Below are 20,045 nucleotides of genomic sequence, written 5' to 3' on the forward strand. Positions count from 1 at the left end.
CATGTGTTGAGTCAATGTTAACACTTTTCAGCTTACCGTAAGCTTGTAAAAAGGGCTTGTGTGATCTTTTTTCTGGTCAACTTTCAAAATTTCAACTATTTTGGTGACCAAAATGGTATGAATCTGATTTGATGTGTTACTTTTTTACTGCCTTGGCTATTTAAAAACCTGCTTTACAGTTTAGGTTTCCTTAACATCAATGAATATCACAAAAGTATTAAATTATAGTACACAAATAAATTACAATGAACACAGGCCCCTTATCTCCCTCCACCAACTCTTACAATACGTTCATTAGAGGTAATTTAGTATATGTTTATATCTACATTATAAACAAGCAGTACCATGTACACAGTAGGTCAGTAATCAGTATTTATCTTGATGCATCAAAACAGATAAGTTTGAAGGGATGATCAACCAGTGGATGTGTCTAGTTTCTCACTAACTTCATTACAATTTATGGCTTTTCAATTTGTATTCTGTTCTGAGAATTATAGAACATTAGCTATTTTTTATTTTACAAATTTGTATTGTAAGAATTTCTCATCTTAACCAGTGTTATTAGTTATTTCATGGAGTAATTTTAAAAACATGTCATAGTTGAAGAGATGAATATTTGATGAAAACTTGCACATGAGAAGTTAACTCTTGAATGATCTTTTGAATAACTGAAGAGATTTTCAAGTTGAAAGTCATTGAAAGTGCTTTATGATAATATTTGGAGAATGTATGGGATATTTTTCTTGTTTGGATATAACTAGTGACATCGTTTGCAAAATTTAAGGAAAAAAACAACAGTTTAGGATGTTTTATAGCTGGAATGTGATGTTATATAGTTGATTGTTTTTGTCTGGATTAATACTTATCATATCTTGTATCAGTGTTTTAGTAATTCAACTTCTTTTACGTCAGATGCAACTTTGAGATTCTTTGATTACTAAATAATTATCTATCTAAAAACTGCTGACTTAGCTTCCCTACGTGGAAGGATCAAGATGGATCATTTTTTCTGAACATAAAAATGAAATACAGATTGAAAATATGAAATTCAAGTATATATTGACAAGAATGATTTTTTAACATTCATATAAATGATGTCTATTTTTAAACAAGGAATTATAAAGACAAGCCAAAAAATTGAGGGTTTCCCTGTGTCAGATTACAATATCTTTTGGAAATAAAAAATTAGGAAGTACTGTAGTGATTTATTACACTAATACTAAGGATTTATAATTTTAGTGATATTTAGCCGAAATTAGAAGTGGGAAAAATAATCTGTGTGAAGTGGATATATTCAATAACACTATATCAAATGGGGGAATTTATATGATAAAATGAAACAAATTTAATTTGTTGAAACTTCCTGAGAAGGGAGAACGACAATTTGACACTTGAAAGTCACATGCACAAACAACCACAGAGTAAATAAAAATACCAATACATTGTTGACGTTGTTTGTAAGTTGGATAAAATGACATTGGTAAGTTTATTTCAGTAGATTTGAAATGACTTGGGTAGGGATTAGATCCCCCTTGACATCTTAATATGTTTTTTCATGTTTATCTATTTATATGCAGAATTTAGATATTTTGCTCAAGGTTGAAATCAAGTTAATAATATAGACAATGATAGGTTAGGGTCAGGGAACGGGGAGGAGAGGGTAGAAACTTTTTTTTTTATGTATTTACTGTTTTCTTGGCATTGTTAGTCAGCATTTAGAAACAGGTCTTTTTATGCATTCATGACAAAGAAACTCTATATACAATCAATTTCTTTAGTAAACATATGACATGTGGCAAAAATAATCATTTGTGACGTGTTACAGTCTTTCTTTGAATTAAGTAATATGGTAGTAAAAGTTAACCATCCACTTAACATAAGTTTATCACTTCAATTTGCATATTATGTGGGTGTATAATAATCCACCCTTTATCGCAGAAAAATTAGATAACATATATACATAAATTACAATAATTATGAAAGAGAGCATCAACATTATTTGGTTTAGTTAGTTTTCTGTACAACTATCTTGTACTGTAAATTCAGAAATTTCTGTCTGCATTTTTTATTGTGATCATTGAAAAATTGACAAAATTGTGATTGGAAATGCATAATACTTTAAACAATTATATCACAATTAGTAAAATGTCATTTCTTATTTTTGTGGTATCCATTATAAAATATCATTTAAAAAATTGAGAATTTCCAATAATAATAAACAAAATATCAATGGAAATCATATGCTATATCTCTTTAATATTTGTAAACTTAATTTTCAGCAGTATGATATACACATTTAGGTTTGAGTGGTATATGGTATTTACTGCTTTAATTTGAAAGTAAAAGTTATTTACATATCATTTAAACTGAGGAAGGTGATGTATTTTGAAAATTGATACATAATACGTCTACACACAGTTTGTTATTTAAATTAATATAATACAAGTATTATTAGGTACAAATACCTATGTCTAATTTTATATGAGTCAACCCATGTTTTCCTATAAATTTTTATTCATACAAAAGATTTTACACCTGTATGTAAAGTGAGTTACTCCTACACAAACACTTATACTATACACAGACAAGAATCTAACTCATTGTGTAATTACTTTTTAATGCACTTGTTTACTTTACCAGTTTTATGTTAATTGTAATTGATTCAGTTTATTGAAAAATAGTGTAGGCTCTTATCTCTGACTTGTGGTTTTAGATTTCTCCCTTAGCTGTTAGTATCTTCACTCTAATTCCCCCACCCCAGAAAAAACAAGACCACATATAAAGACAGTCATAATTTCATTTATTAAATTTATTCATTAGCACACAGTGTTAAATTTTCTGGTCTGATTTTCCAAGGATTTGTATAGTAAGAACCTTAACCTTCTTACTATACAAATTTTCCAAAGCTAAAATTTGTAACTACCATCTCCTAGGCAATATTTATATGCACTAGGTTATGTTAATACATCTTTGTCTACATATAAAAAAGAAGATGTGGTATGATTGGCAGTGCAGTGATATTGTTGTCTTTTTTCAAAACTACCTCTACCGTATTTTATTTAGAAAAATGAATATTTTGTATTGAAATTGGGAAATTTGTATATTTCATTCTTAACACATCTCCGATTTTTTGCTGACCTTTGCTGTCTTTTTTGCACTGTTTTTTCATGTATATTTTGGTTGTCAGACATTTTCAATCTGAAAGGTACTTTTCGGAGAGGGGAAAGAAACAGAAGCAATGATGGTACTTAATGCATTGAAAACTTCATGTGTTACAAACACCATGATGATTCTGATCAGAAAACCGGATCTCAAAAGTGCTTTCTACTATCAAAATAATAACATGAGTACGATATTTACAAACATTACTACCAATGCCATCACTGTTTGGGGAAAATGTAAAACTTTTTGGGAGGAATTTTAAGCCATTTTTTTTTAGTAATTGGGAAATTTCTCTAGGGGAAAAGGCCGAATTTCGGCTGTAATTTGAGGCAAACAATATCACTGCAGTGAAACAACTCTTCACAAGAGGTCACTGTACAGCCTTCAACAATAAGTATTTAATCAAATTCAGACTAGAAACCCTTTGCAGGAGCGGAGCCATTTTAAAAAGGGGGTTCCTAACCCAGGACAAAGGGGGATCCAACTACATGTCCCCATTCTAATGCATTGATTGTTCAAAAGGATCCGCTACTACTTTTATATTTCATTTTATTCTTGCATCAATTTCAATATGCAAAAGAAAGGTGTATCATGCATTCCTAGGACAACAGTTTATTTGTATTATTCAGTTATTGATCTTATTCCGAAGTGCTCATTTCAAGTGGAAGAGATATGTTTATTTGGAAGTTTCTACAAATGAGTGTTCTGATAACAAATTTGGTCATACATTGACTTCATACTTAAAAAATCTTCTTTTTGAGAGCTTATCAAGCAACTGACACCAATTATGATTTTGAGGTTTCCTATTATGCTTTTTACTTAATGCAGACTGTTTTGGCAATATACCAATTAATAAAAAGCTGCCAAGGAGAACCTTGATACATATGGTACATATAAGTGTCTATGGAAATAAATTTTAATGTATGTAGAAAATCTTCTTTCTCTTGAAAATCACTAAAAATTAATTAAAACATAATGTAAATAGAAATTAAAGTTCCTTTTAATTTGTTTTAGTGTGTTGTATTTGAATATTGAGATATAACACCTACAACTTAACTGCCAAAAGTTACATTTGGGTTTCTGTGGGTCTTTATTTTACCATCAGTTTTGATCCTTGCAGTAAGACACAATTAGTTTAATTCACAGGTCTATTTAACTTAAGAATACAGTTAAACCTGCCATAAAGGTCACATCTATTAGGCAAAAATCTACTGGGGATTCATCATTATTCATTGGATGGCAATTTTCATGGATTATTTGGTAACCCAGGAACCAAGAATTTCAATGTCCAAAGCTTTACAGATTATCTCTAGGAATTTATGCAGACTTCAGCAAAACTACAAAATCAAATATCCATGAAAATGCAAGTTTTCCTCAATCCATAAAAAATGGTACCCATGAAAATAAAATAATTTGTAGTATCTCGTCTGGTGAGACTCTTCTAGTCATTCAGTAGTAATACATGAACCTTTGCATTTTAAACCTCCACAATTAAAATGTCACCTCTCTTATAGGGTAAGTTTTGTTTTATCCAGAGGGTGAACTTCATAAACAGGTGACGGAGGTCTGAGTGTTGAGGTCTAATTATATATAACTGTACAGTTAAAACCAAATTAATCTCTTGCATTTGTGTAAAACTATGTTGTAAAATCTATTTCAGGATGACATTACACGTTTTTGGCGTGAGGAGAGAGAAGAAGGAGCAGTGTACAGTGTTTATCTCAAGAAAATCACATACCACTCATTCGGTGCGGTAAATATCATTATTTATTATAATTTTACTCAATTAAAAAGTAATACTTAATATTGTATCTGAAGAAGTCTCAGCAACATTTCTTTTAAGAAATGTCAATCAAGATGGAGTTCACAGAGCATCAGATTTGTACATGTCATACAGACTCAGTAGTGGAGCAGGAAAGTCTTACCCTTCAGACCATACTTGTTTATCCTCTTTTCTTTATACTAATGTTAATGTTGCTTTGTCACGTTTTTGTTGTCTTCTGTTTTAAATTTTTGTCTTTTTTAGCTAACCTGGCCCAAAGGGCCCAGTGAGCTTTTCTCATTACTTGGCGTTCGTCGTCGTTAACTTTTACAAAAATCTTGGTAAAATTGTTTATCAAGTCAAGATCTATCTGCCCTGAAATTTTCAAATGAATCGAACAACCGGTTGTTGGGTTGCTGCCCCTGAATTGGTAATTTTAAGGAATTTTTCGGTTTTCGCTTATTATCTTGAATATTATTATAGATAGAGATAAACTGTAAACAGCAATAATGTTCAGCAAAGTAAGATCTACAAATAAGTCAACATGATAAAAATGTTCATTTGACCCCTTAAGGAGTTATTGCCCTTTATAGTCATTTTTTTCAAATTTTTCGTAAATTTTTGTAAACTTTTACCAAAATCTTCTCTGAAACTGCAGGACCAAATTTAACCAAACTTAGCCACAATCATTATGAGGGTATCTAGTATAAAAAATGTGTGCGGTAACTTAGCCAACCAACCAAGATGGCCGCCATGGCTAAAAATAGAACATAGGGTAAAATGTAGATTTTGGCTTATAACTCTGAAACTAAAGCATTTAAAGCAAATCTTGCAAGGGGTTAACTTGTTTATCAAGTAAATATCCATCTGCCCTGAAGTTTTCAGATGAATTGGACAACTGGTTGTTTGGTTGCTGTCCTCCAATTGGTAATTTTTAAGGAAATTTTGCCGTTTTTTTGTTATTATCTTGAACACTATTATAGATAAAGATAAACTGGAAACAGCAATAATGTTCAGCAAAGTAAGATCTACAAATAAGTCAACATGACCAAAATGGTCAGTTGACCCTTTAAGGAGTTATTGCCCTTTATAGTAAATTTTTAACAATTTTCTTTAATTTGGTAAATTTTGGTAAGTTTTTACAAAATATTGTCCTCTGTAACTAAAGGGCCAAGGTCATTACAGATAGAGAAAATTGTAAGTAGCAAGAATGATCAGTAAATTATGATCTACAAACACATTACCATCACCAAAACACAATTTTGTCATGAATCCATCTGTTTCCTTTGTTTAATATGCACATAGACCAGGGTGAGTGACACAGGCTCTTAAGAGCATCTAGTGCTTATGTCTTATATGCTTTGGATGTTGTCTGTACATCTTTTAGTTGACCTCCTCACATCTTATTTTTCACAAGATGTAACTGATATTTGAGCAAGTTACATTGATATTTGAGATTGGAAGTTACAAAATAAGACAAAAATTTAATAATACTATATGATGCATTTATATTAAGGATGATTGCTGATGAAATTGAAACAAAAATAGTCATCTGATTCCAAATATTCTTAATGGTTCTTTTTAATGTAAATTTAGAGGCCTTATTGGCTTAATGGTCTAAGTAATAATTGAACAACTGTATCACTAACCTGTCAACACTGAGGTTGTGAGTTAAAATCAGGCACTTGGCAGGTGCGTTTGACTCCAGTCTTAATTGACTTAAGATTGTCAGTTTTCCTACCAAAGGTAGGACTGTCACGAAATAGTGCAATGGTACTGAAATGTAAAGCGACTTTTAACACCAATCAATTAATGTAAGGCTTAAATTAAAATATTGTTTGTTTGCAGTTTACCGACCGACCCTTGAAAATCCTCCCGAGTGTGAAAATTTTATTGCTTTAAATTTGAAGAAATTTTTTTTAATACCTCTATTGACGCGATCCGGAACTTTGGGTCCTTTCCGGAAATGATTTAAAGTCTGGGTCAATTACGCATTTCAAGTTCGGTTTTTCTTAGCTTCCCGTCAAGCGTTCATGTGACCATTTAATGATAAAGCACATGGAAATTGTTTACAGGTATCCATGAAGTCACAGAGGAGTACTTTACGCTGTCGTCTCGTGTCAATTTTAAGACAAATAACAAACAAAAAAGTTTATTAGTAAACTGTTTATACAGATTCAGGCACATGTAATGATGTGTGATGATATCATTGACGATGATGCAGCGGATATTCATAACTGACACGATAACCATTCTGTCTCAAACAAATCGGGTTCAGAATCTGTGGAGCCTGACTTTATGGAACCAATTTCAGTGGTTAAATAATTCGACAGCAGCTTGAAGTATGGCATATTTTCTACAAATCGTTGTGAAGACGACAAAGATGAAACCACTCCTCCGTGACTTAAATCTTCATGGATATCTGTAAACACGCCTGTACGGAGGAAGGGCTCATTTGAAATGTTAATGGATATAGTTCATGCCAAATCAATAAGAAGCAACCCTAACTACACAAAGATGTAGAGAAAATGAATGGTTAGCTTGAAAAATAAATATACTCTCTCTATATTAAATCTATCTTCGATTGCAATGAGTATGCTCCTTTGGCATAAGGGGGGCTGCCCCACTCATTGCAATTATTCTCTTTCTTACAATATTAAATATACCCAAACTGTGTGAATTCAATTAAAACATGTCCTTATGAGCTATGCCGCCAATTTTTTTATGCATTAAAAACATTTCAGTACATACCATTTACTTTTAATGGGGTGCTATGGATTTCACCCCAAACTTTAGATTTCTTTTGTTTTCATTAAAGCCTGGCAAAAATATAACCTTATCACATATAATTAAATATTGTTAGAAATATGAAAACAGTCGGATGTCTTAATACTTTTTTTTCAAGTTGCCTTTTTTCAATTGAGGAAGATTCAATGGTTATTTTTTTTTTTATTAAAAATACACTCTTTAATAATTGTCTTATAAATCTATAATATATATACATTTTTCTGATGAAAATACTCTACTCATGAAAACATTCTAGTCAAGAAGCATACATGTCTGAATATATTTCTTTAAATCAGTTCTAGTCATAATGACATTCCTTGTTTATAAGTGTTCCAGTATTTAATAATTATACCATATTTTATGTCATAAATTGGATAATGACACTATGTTAAAGTTTCAGTTTTGGTTAAAAAGTTTTTTATCTGAAAATGCCTGTTCATTTGATGTTGGTTTTCAGCATGTCCAGTGTTTGTTGTTTTAAAATGTTTTTTTTTCTTCACAAGAAACTTGGTTTAGTGTAACTGCTTGTTTAAACTGTATTTTGGCCGATAAAATAAAATATTTTCCTACCTACCGACCCTTCAGTCTGAAGGTACAGTCGGAAAACTGCAAACAAACATATTTTTAAGGTTGGCCTAATTTTTGGGGGTTTTTGAATGTTTTGTGTGAAGAAAGAAATTTTGAGGAAAAAAGGTTTAACAGAATCAAAAGTGCCAGTTTGGCAACTGCAAGATATTTTTAGCTAGAGTACAAGCCACTTTATTCTACCTTGAACTAGTAAAAGTTCATGATTTATTGTTTTTAGTGCTGTAATGCTATATTTAAAAGTTGTTTTTTTGACATTTTAATGGCAGTCTGCATTAACTTCTATAGTTATATAACCACAAAATGCACAAGGTCATTGATTTTAGAGGTTTGAATTGATTCATTTCAGAGATAAGATGTTCATTCCACTTCCTTCTATCTGAAAAAAATGATTAATATTTTCCTCTATTGCAAGTTTGATAAGGATTGAATTAAATTTCCTATCATACTTATCAGACGTTTTGTGTTCTGAAGATTAATACATTTGTACTACATCTTATATGTATGGTATATATGCTCCCAAAAACCAACAGTGTCAGTGTGAACCAAGGCATTTTTAAACAAAACTTTAGAGAAATTCATTTCCAATAGAAACAGGGTAGAAAATTAAAGCATAGAGCACCTTAATTGTGAAATGATATATCTACACCTTCCACTGTTACACTCAATTTAATTTGAAAATATTCTGATTCTTGAGTATGATTACACCTACAATAAAACTGTAGAGAGGTTTTGTTTGTCTGATATTTTGAAAAAAAATATGTGGTTAACAGGAATTTGCCCCCAAATAATTATCATAGTCTGGAGTCTCTATTCTTTGTTAATTTTGAATCTTTTTTTAATTTCAGTTCATTTATATGGTTTGAAGTTTAATGTGATGTCCATGAACTAAAAATAAGTCAGTATGACCAAAATAGTCAATTGACCCCCTAAGGAGTTATTGCCCTTCATAGTCAATTTTTAACAATTTTCTTAAAATTTGAAGATTTTCAATAGCATTTTCCACAGAAAGTACTGTTATAGATAGAGATAATTGTAAGCAGCAAGAATGTTTAGTAAAGTAAGATCTACAAACACATCACCATCACCAAAACACAATTTTGTCATGAATCCATCTGTGTCCATTGTTTAATATTCACATAGACCAAGGTGAGCGACACAGGCTCTTTAGAGCCTCTAGTTTGTTATTATCTTGAATATTATTATAGATAGAGATAAACTGTAAACAGCAATAATGTACAGCAAAGTAAGACCTAAAAATAAGTAAACATGACCAAAATGGTCAATTGACCCCTAAGGAGTTATTGTCCTTTATAGTCAATTTTTAACAATTTTCATAAAATTTGTAAATTTTTACTAACATTTTCCACTGAAACTACTTTGCCAAGATCATTATAGATAGAGATAATTGTAAGCAGCAAGAATGTTCAGTAAAGTAAGATGTACAAACACATCACCATCACCAAAACACAATTTTGTCATGAATCCATCTGCTTCCTTTGTTTAATATTCACATATACCAAGGTGAGCGACACAGGCTCTTTAGAGCCTCTAGTTTTATTTGGGGCCAGCTAAGGCCAGCCTCTGGATTCAGAATTTTTTTCACTGTGATGATGACCAAGTGGAAGCCTTCTGCTTTTTTCTGCTCTTAGGTCGGGTTGTCTTTTTGACACATTCCCAATTTCCAATCTCAATTTAAAACAATGAAAGACAGTTAATAGCAAACAACACATGGGTGGAGATAAACTGCTTTGGGCAAGACCAAGACTTGTTTGTTTTCTGAGGTATTTCAAAATGGAGGACTGTAGCCTTTGTATTAACATATAATTGTTTTATAACTACAGGCATTGTGAAGTTAACAAGATGCCCTAAGTTATTTTAAAAAGTAAACAAGTTGTTATTAAAATTTTGTGTTGCTATACAAATTTGAACTTGAAATGATCAAAGGTTTGTATTTACATAGTAAGAGTTTTTTCCATTTATTTAAAAGCATATCATTTTCATAAGACGAATAAAGAAAATATAAAAATAAACCTCAAAGTCATGGAAGTATTACAATCGTGAAAAATTATGAAATCATTATTAAACTAGCAGTACATAATGATGAATTGTGAAAAATAAAATTTCTAATTCAGATTTTGCTCTGCATACAGCTATTAGATTAAATATTTGGTATTGTTAAGTCTTGTGTTAAACTGGTACAAGCAATCAAAATAAAACTGAAAGCAAAAGAAAGCCATTTTGTTCTGTGTTAATATATAAACCACAAGAACATGGTCATTATTACAGTAGCCTAAATTTTAACTGAGGTCTTCTATCATGTCTATACAACTAAACCTGATTTTGCTGGATGATCTTATTCTAAATACCAGGAGTCGGTTTCACAAAAAAACTTATGACTAAGATTGATTGTAAGTTCATCGCTTACTATCAGTCTTAGTAGTCAGTATTTTTGTTAAACTGACTCAAGTTTCAACTAACTTTACCAGTCAGATTGATTTATAAAATTAACATCACAACAGAAAATAAATTTTGAGAATATAATTTTTCAGTAGGTTATCCAGTTTTTCCCCAAAAAATAAGCTCTGAGTTCTTCTATACTTTCTTGTAGTAAATATGAAGTGCAACTTAAACCTAGGTGCAGCCTTGGAAGTAACATACAATGTTGCTGGGTACAGATCTTGTCTACGTGATAATTACATCATTTACATTCACTAATGCAGCCTTTTTTTCTGATTTTCATGATAACCTCATCACTAAATGCTTTAAATCATTCTTTTTATTCTTAAAATGTTTTACAGTTTCCAGCAGAAATCTAATTTTTTTACTTTCTAAATCAAAATAACTGTTGTGGTTGTTATCAAGATGATTCTATTCTTGCATCTAACGATGTCAGAGAAAATTAAGATAGAACATACTGTTCATCTTCAATCTATTGTTTTTCATTACAATATGTTTTCTGTTTTTTGGTCGGGATGTTGTCTCTTGTACACGTTCCCCGTTTTCATTCTCAATGTAACAGGTACATTTGTATGATCCAGAATGTTACCTGTTTGTCTAAAATATTAAAAATCAAAAAAAATATACTGTTATGTCTAGCTCATTATTGAAGGATGTATGGGGATCAATATAGTTACATTTAATCTATTTTATTTGGACTCCATTAGACAGTTACCTCATTGTAAATCAGATCACATCTTTTGTTTTATATAGTCTATTGCATAAGTACAGTAAGCATAGTTAAAAGTTAAAAATTTTTTTTATTAACTTATCATGTTGATTACATGATTTAATTATAATTAAATAGTTGTAAAAATATCATGGAAAAAGGGGGGGGGGGCATCTCTCAGTATCTATTAAAAGATGGTTTCTAACATTTAATTATATCTCCTAGCATTTTATGGAATATTTTTATGAAACTCCTTTCCATATATACATAATAAGTTTTATATTCCTTTTTAAAATAGAAAGGGAACCCTAACTTGAATTTGATTCGTGTTGAATCCAAAGATATTTTTGCTTACATATCAAATGAACACTCTTCTAAGTGATTGTGAGAACAAAATGTACAAGAAGTGGCAAGTACCTTGAATAATAATCTCATAGTTCTTGTATTTTGAAAATATAATAATTTTGTTAAATACTGTATTTCAGTTGGAAAATGAAAAAGGTAAAGAATTTTCACATCTCATGTGGGAGACACAGAAAATACGAGTTATTAAAGCAGGGAGATTAGAAAAACTAGTGGAAAGCTTAGTGACAGTAAAAGGAGAGCTGGACTCGACTTATGTTAATGTTTTCTTGGCTACTTTCCGCACATTTGCAACACCCAAACAGGTTTTAGATTTACTTATAGACAGGTAAGTCACCAAAACCATTTATTTCACTGTGTATTGTGTACATAACCATATAAAGGCCAGAACATTGTCATTTGTTATCATATAATTACATTAGATGTATGTTTCATGATAATGCGTTATTCTGATTGGCTACACTGCAATCTCGTTTTATTCCTTAAGCAATTGCATTACACTGAAATTTATCATTCATGATGACACGAGGTCCCACAATAAAGTGCACAGGTAAACTTAATGAAAACTGTTTTCATGATCCTAGCTAAAAAAAGTAATCATAAGTATTGAATGCTTTTTGTAACTTCATAGGGTTGTAAAAGCGTTGACCGTGTGCACATTTTTGGAATGAAACACTTGGGGCTTTATACAAAATGTTCTTCGGTCAATGCTTTTACACCCAATGAAGTTACAAAAGAAGCATTCAATTCTTAGATGTTTTACCACCAATAACCCCCAGTATGAAACTTAAACTTTTTAACACCAAAGATGATGAATTGTTATAATGGGAGGTATCTAAAAAAACATTTCAATTGTTACTGAGTAGGTAGACCAAAGTTTTTTTAAGAGAAAAGAAAAGTTTTGTTTTTATACTTCCTATCTTCAACAAGTTCATGTAGGAGTGCATTGTCATGACACTTTAGTGAAAAATTTTTAAGTTTTAGCGCTTAAGTATTAATCCTGTGCTATAATGTCTGCACTAAAATGTCCCCTGGTAGTTCACATTTTTTCGCTATAATGTCATGCATTACTCAACATTTTTAGTCTGCTTGATTTGCTAAAATAAATTAACACTACAATGCATCATATAAATTCAATTATACATTATTCAAAATAATAACTAATGACTCTGGTGCTGTAATATTTAAAAAAAAAACACAAAAAAATGTTTTATAAACAGGATGATACCATCAGTCATCATTTCTGTTTTAACGTTTTGTTGTTGTTTACTTAATGCCATTGCAAACAGACAAACCCATAGTAACAATATCAAGACAAACATTCAAAACAGAAAAAAATATTTCCTGTGTTTTGGCAACCTAATTGTTTCCATGATAACAAATAAATATACCAAGAGATGGTATATTTATTTACATAATAATATAAACATCTAGAGAAGTTAACAATGTATCTACTCTCAAGCTGCACCTGTTTGTTATTGTGTAATGGCACCAGTACATATGGTAAACTAGCTAAATTTAATTTCTATTGAAAGATGTTTTTGTTATTTTTGTTTAATTTTCCTCTGTTTTGTTCTTGTACATTTACTTATATCCATGTTTTAAAGTGTCATGACATAGAATCTATTATATTTTACTTAGCTACTAGTACACAGAATATTTTTTACTCATAATTTAGTCACTATGGCCCTGTGATTAGTTAATAAAGAATTAGAATTTGAATTTCCTTAATACATTCATTATACATTTGTATGTACAATCCGAAAATATAAACTCTAACCTGTGTTTTATAGATTTAAATGGTTGAGAAAAACTGGTACTGATAGCAAAGAAAAGAAGGAATTACATGACAGTCAGCAAAGGTATTTTTATCCACCACTTACCGGCATTATGATTTTTGGTCTGTTTGTCGGTCTGTCCTGCTTTAGGTGAAAGCATTTGGTCAAGTTAGTTTTTGATGAAGTTGAAGTACAATCAACTTGAAACTAAGTACACATGTTCCCTATGATATGATCTTTCTAAATTTAATGGCAAAGTTTTGACCCCACTTTCACAGTCAACAAAAGGGCAGGTTAAATGTTTTGGTCGAGGTAGTTTTTAGATGAAGTTAAAAACAAACGCCAATGAAAACATTAAGAATTTATAGATTTATGAATGGTATTATTGTGTTGTATGTGATCAGGCATAATTTCAAGTATATGAAACAAAAGTGAAACTTCAATAAAGATTTATCATCTTTAAACAGTAGAAATTTCCTCATTTTGTACTTCAGGAAAGGACGTAAACCTTTTTGTGTGGCCTTGACATATTAATCACTGATTAGTGATAGATAGGAAGTAAACTTATTTGTGTGGCCTTTGAATATTAATCACTGACAGATACTGTGAATTCATTTTTATTCAATGGCTGGATACAATTTTCATAGATTTTGTGGATATCTGGGAGCTATGAATTCCAATGTCTAACCAATTACAAATTAGGAATGTATGCAGACATGGCAAAACCATTAAATCGAATACCCACGAAAATGCAAATTCATGAAAATTGTTACCAAAAAAACTTAATTAATTTAAAGTACCGGTAGTATTAAACAGGAAAGAAGTTAAGGTTTATGACCCCTTCTGTAGCCATTTTTCTTACGAATTTTTCAAACTTCAATTGTATCAAAACTACAGATATAATGAATAAAAGAGATAGGCCATTAAGTACATATACCAAGGGGAAACTTGATGGAAAGCATAAGTAATTACTGTTTCATTGCATTTACTAGAAAAAGAATATTTTGTGGCAAATAAACCAAGATTTTTATAGAAAATCCACAGCCTTTAATACAGAGATTTTCGTTATAAGATTTGAAACATAGATTACTCTCTTGCTTTTCTATTATGTGCTAGTGTTCATTTTCTACAAAATGTTCTAACCAACCTGTAAATTCCAAAATACATCGTGCTGAGGCACTAAAGTCGAGTGCACCCTCAAAGGTGTACTTGATTTGGTCCATATTTTTATTTGTTTTAACTAATAACTACATTAATATACTTGTTTTAAGGACATCAATGCTAGCTCTACATGCACTAATCTTATAGCTACCAGTCATCAAATTGCCAAATATGAAAGTACAAGGATAAAGGCTGTGGATTTTCTATAAAATTTCCATATGTTTAACATTGAATCAACAGAAGGGTACATAATCCTTAACTTATTTGTGTGGCCTATGAATATTAATCACTGACAGATAGTATTAACCAGCAGATGCTACAAGCCTGTTAGTGATGATTCAATGTCTTACTCATTATAACTCATCACTACCTATTTCTATTGGCAATACCAGTACCATTTTACACTTTCAAATTAATGATTAATTAATGAATCCTCTGAGATTTATGTACAAAGCTTGTGTTTACATAAGTATATAATGTAAGATGTTTATCACAGTTACTTTGTTGGTAAATATAAACCCTTTCTATATTGAAGATCACTTCAAAAGTTCCAGAAAGGATGTTAAAAGCATTTTCTATCCATTATAGAACTGAAACATGAAAACTTTAAAGAACATGTTTGAATATTGAGTCTTATGTGTTTTATGATGTAAGATTAAAAAACTCAAAGGGTTTATTTCAATTTCCGATTCTTTAAACACCTAAGTATCAGATAGGACAAATATGCCGTTTCCCATTTCATCTATTTTGTATACACCATTTAGATTGCTTAAAGAAATTTGTTTTTACAAAAAAAGTAGGAATATTTTTACTTTTATTTATAAGTTCAATAAAATCTGAAATGTAAGTTTTCTACAAAAATTGATACCTTCTTTAACATTTCGTTTTATGAATTGTCTACCCATATATTGTGATAATCCTATGGTAGCACTTGTCTATGGGGTTTCTAGCTTAACAAAGAGGCCATTTGTTTGCTGTTGAATGTTTTTAAATTGATATTTTGTGTGTGTGTATGGTGAGAATTAAGATAACATTACACCTGATAGAAATACCATGTGTATAACCAACAATATTGTTACCTTGATAGCAAAGATAATATTGTCATCTCTTGGAGGATCTGATTGTTAGATTTGTAAGACTTACAATTTATACCCCTCTTTAACAGTTTCTTCTTTATTTATTTTTTATGCCCCTGCTTTAGCAGAGGGGGCATTTACCTTATATGTCTGTCCATCCGTCCATCCATCCAAACGTCTGTACATCCCAAATTTGGTTTCAGTTTTTTTTTTTGTGAAAACTATCCAATTGCAATTTTTTAAATAACAGAAATATAAATAAAAAATAAAAAAATTACAATGGTCTACAGTATTTTTTTATATGATCATATATTTACTCATATTGACACAACGCATAATATAATGTATAGTATTTTTCATTCCAGAACAATAAGATCTGTAATATCAGTATGGTTGGATACATATCCTGATGATTTTCGAGAAGATCCAGACTATCAATGCTTACATACTCTTATGAAATTCTCAGAACGCCACCTACCTGACAGTGACTTGTCATCACGAGCCAAACACAAGTTAGAAAAATTCCAAAAGGAGGCTTCAAATAGATCAGGTATTTATTAAGTGATGTTAGCAGTCTTATTAGGATTTAAAGGATAGGGATAAAAAAAATGTGACAACTGCAGGTCTGATACATTAAGACCATATAGTCTTTTACAAAGTTTACTTTATTGAACATATGAATGTGCTTAATCTTGATTTGTCCTGTTTAAAGAAGTTTAGTGAAAATACATGTACCTGAAGTAGCAACAACAGTATCCCTGTGCTGATGATAATGATTCTAAGTGAAAATTGGAGTTTGATTGTAACTTTGGAAAGAGATCAATTTGAGCTTACAAACATATTGTCTTTTGTCCTATTTTAAAATGATTCAGTCGTGATTTATTAAATGTGCATGCCAGTTTGTATATTATATTACTTCAAGATACTTGAATAATTAAAATGAAATAAGTTTGAATTATTTGTAACTTTGTGTATTTTAAGATGGTGGTATAGAATTCCGGTTCTCTTTATGTGATGAGGTAGATCACATGATGGATATGGATTATGTTAAGCCATTACAGTTAATGGATATCTCCAATCAGAGACTAGCAGAACAGTTGACATATAAAGATGCAGTAAGTATTGGGCAGTTTAGTAGGTTTGATAAGGGTTCATTGCAGTCGCAAATATTACAAACAAACAGATAAATTCTAAAGAGCTAAGTCTAGAACACCAGAACTAATCTGCAGTCTGTTTATTCTTGAGGACTTTTTTAAATCAGAATTGTTCACCATGAATCTATTTAAACAATTATTCAAATTTTTAGTAGCTTGCTGTCACATTTTAAACTGGCTTAATGAATCAATTGGAAATTACAAAATTATGAAAATCTCAGCCAAAGTTTGTTAAGTTAGAAGAATAAGATTGACAAAACAATTTTAAACATTGAAAACCAAATTGTAATGAAATACTTCTGAATGACCTTCAGTTGGCTTCCAATTGACTATACCTGTAATAGATTTTTTATTTCGTATTTCAGCAATTATTCAAAATGGTTGTGCCTCATCAATGTCTAGGTGCTGTGTGGGCTCGTAGAGACAGGAAGCATGGTAGGGGAGGTAATGTGGCTTCAAGTGTATTGGCAACAATAGAACAGTTTAACAGAGTTTCTTTACGGGTTATTGCTACAATTCTGAAAAATCCTGAGCTCAGAGCCTCACAACGTGCTAGGATTATACAGAAGTGGATAGAGACTGCTCAAGTAAGAAATTCACTATCAAATAAAATACAGAAACCTTCAACTATAAAACATAAAATTCATATCCTAATTTTCTTATACTACCAACTTTTTAGCTGTGATCTTTTCTAATTTAACATCCATATATTTCAAGAACCTTGGAACTGACTTTTGATATTTGAACAATTGTTTCTACACACTTGTTCCCAACTAAGTTAATTCATTCTCTTTGATAAAAAAGAGTTTAAGAAAGATATGAAAGATTCAGAAATATCTCTAGAATATATTTTACACCCCATAAGAATTGTTTTGTTACTGTAAAGAACAATTTTTTTTTTTTTGCAATTGCAAGGGTATATCTATAATTTTAATTGTGACTGAATTGAAGTGTTTTCTTTTGACAGGAGTTGAGAAATTTGAAGAACTTTTCTTCTCTAAAGGCTATAATCTCAGGACTTCAGGCTCATTCTATATACAGGTTAAGGAGATGCTGGTCGTCTCTTCCAAAGTAAGCTATTAGTAATTATATGCACATATAAACGTATCACGTTACATATTATTGATTAAAAAAGAGGGGCGAAAGATACCAGAGGGACATTCAAACTCATAGATCAAAAACAAACTGACAACTCTATGGCTAAAAACAAAAAGACAAACAGACAAATAATAGTACACAAGACACAACATAGAAAACTAAAAGACTAAGCAACATGAACCCACCAAAAACCAGTATCCTTGATATCCTTTGATTTTGTACTGTCAATACTGTTAAGGGCATACGATACAGTTACAGGGGAGGTAATTACATTGCTAATGTAAAATGTTATTTTCGCTAAGTCAAACTGTGACTTTCGGGAAAAGATGCAGTTTTTGACTGATTTTTATCATTCAAACTGATTTAATTTGAAAACGATCGCGTTCATAGACCCCTCTTTTTTAAAATGCCATTTGGTTTGATTACGCAAGAAGATTATGTGTGCCAATTTTCATGAAAACGTAAATAGTGCAATTTTTTTTAATTTGATAAACATACAGCAAAAAATTATGTTTTTTTTATACATTCATGATCATTTGATTAATATGAGTTATTTCTGAATAAAAAATATATATAAATTTTTAGGATACTTATAAAATACAGAAATTACAAATTATTTAACAAAAAACAATTTGTGTTTATCTTTTGAAATAAAAAAGTTATGTCTTTCTTTCTGAAGGAAAAATACGTCCACAAATCAGAACTTTGAGCAAATATCTGAAATTTCGACCTCATTTTACTCAAAAAGTAGCACATGAAGGTATATTTTTTATTACATACAGTCGACTCTCGTTATGTCGAAGTCAGCCGGACCAGAGAAATATTTTTGAGATACACGTATTTCGACTCAAACGAACACCGGAAGTTCGACAATCTAAGGGACACAACTCTTGCTTAGCTTGGTAAAGCTTAAATAAATCCGGGTGAATATGGCAAGGGGATCGATATTCTAGTATCAGATCGATGTATTTGTATGTCACAGTCTTTTATTATTATAATGACTTTTATTTTTACTTATTCAATTGTTTCAATTAAAAAAAAAATCCTTTGGCTTTTCCAAGAGAGTAATTTCCAATCGATAGTTTCGTAATTCAGGTCGCTAATAGCTGACAAAATTGTTTACTTTCGGATACAAGAGATTTAAGAAAATTTTGATTTCTATTCATTTTGTTTTATCTCACTCTTTCTTTTCAAAAGAATATATAACAAGATTAAAGACGCCATTTGAGTAGTTTTTAGGTGATCATCTACGGAAGCCATAATCCTCACTTTATACACACCCAAGCTCATTAGTGTAAATCACAAATTAATTGTTTTGTAAACAATTTAAATACTTTTTCATGAACATTAACAATGTATCACTAATTACTTATAAAAATTATATAAAAGATAATCTTAGGTAAACACTCATGGAAATAGCATGTCATAAAACAATACAGTGGTCAGTGACCGGAAATTTAATTACACGTGTATTGTCAGATGAACTCTTCGAGATAAAAAATGAATTTTGAATGCTTTTGCTAACCTTGGGACCGTAAATTTAGTTCGACTCAACCGAAATTTCGACTCATCCAAATTCGACTCATCAGGAGTCGAATTATATACTTTTGTATGGAATAAAGTTCGGGACCACGTGAAAACTTCGACTCATCCGAAATTTCGAGTCAACCGAGTTCGAGACAACGAGAGTTAACTGTATTTGAATAATTTAATTTTGGATGTAATGCGTCTTCTGATTGGCTGACGTTATTTTGTTATGAGCCCATAGACATAATTTAGTCATGTGACCGTGACGTCATCAACGTTTTTTCATAGATTTTTATTGATTTAATTAAGGAATGACTAATATTTTTTCTGTCTATGACGAAATAACATAAAAAATGTGGTTCACACTGTTAAATAACCTGCTACGGGCGTTATTCAGTGTGCACCAAATTTTTTATGTTATTT

At 30.7% G+C, this 20,045-nt stretch overlaps 1 protein-coding gene across 6 annotated transcripts in view; it reads left to right on the forward strand.

Moving 5' to 3' along the window:
• Positions 1 to 20,045, forward strand: part of LOC143064220 (ral guanine nucleotide dissociation stimulator-like 1) — a 45,887-nt gene that overhangs the window by 13,796 nt on the left and 12,046 nt on the right. For 2 of the 6 annotated variants that reach the window (XM_076236880.1, XM_076236879.1), the window contains exons 2-8: positions 4,823 to 4,915; positions 11,951 to 12,156; positions 13,622 to 13,690; positions 16,209 to 16,393; positions 16,825 to 16,958; positions 17,363 to 17,584; positions 17,965 to 18,068. In XM_076236880.1, the coding sequence (XP_076092995.1) occupies positions 4,823 to 4,915; positions 11,951 to 12,156; positions 13,622 to 13,690; positions 16,209 to 16,393; positions 16,825 to 16,958; positions 17,363 to 17,584; positions 17,965 to 18,068 (1,013 nt within the window). Of the gene's footprint in view, positions 1 to 454; positions 1,481 to 4,822; positions 4,916 to 11,950; positions 12,157 to 13,621; positions 13,691 to 16,208; positions 16,394 to 16,824; positions 16,959 to 17,362; positions 17,585 to 17,964; positions 18,069 to 20,045 lie in introns of those variants that run through there. The other 4 variants (XM_076236882.1, XM_076236885.1, XM_076236884.1 and 1 more) reach the window with 3 other exon arrangements.

The sequence above is a fragment of the Mytilus galloprovincialis genome, chromosome 2 (genome assembly GCF_965363235.1).
Source record: "Mytilus galloprovincialis chromosome 2, xbMytGall1.hap1.1, whole genome shotgun sequence".
Lineage (NCBI taxonomy): Eukaryota > Metazoa > Mollusca > Bivalvia > Mytilida > Mytilidae > Mytilus > Mytilus galloprovincialis.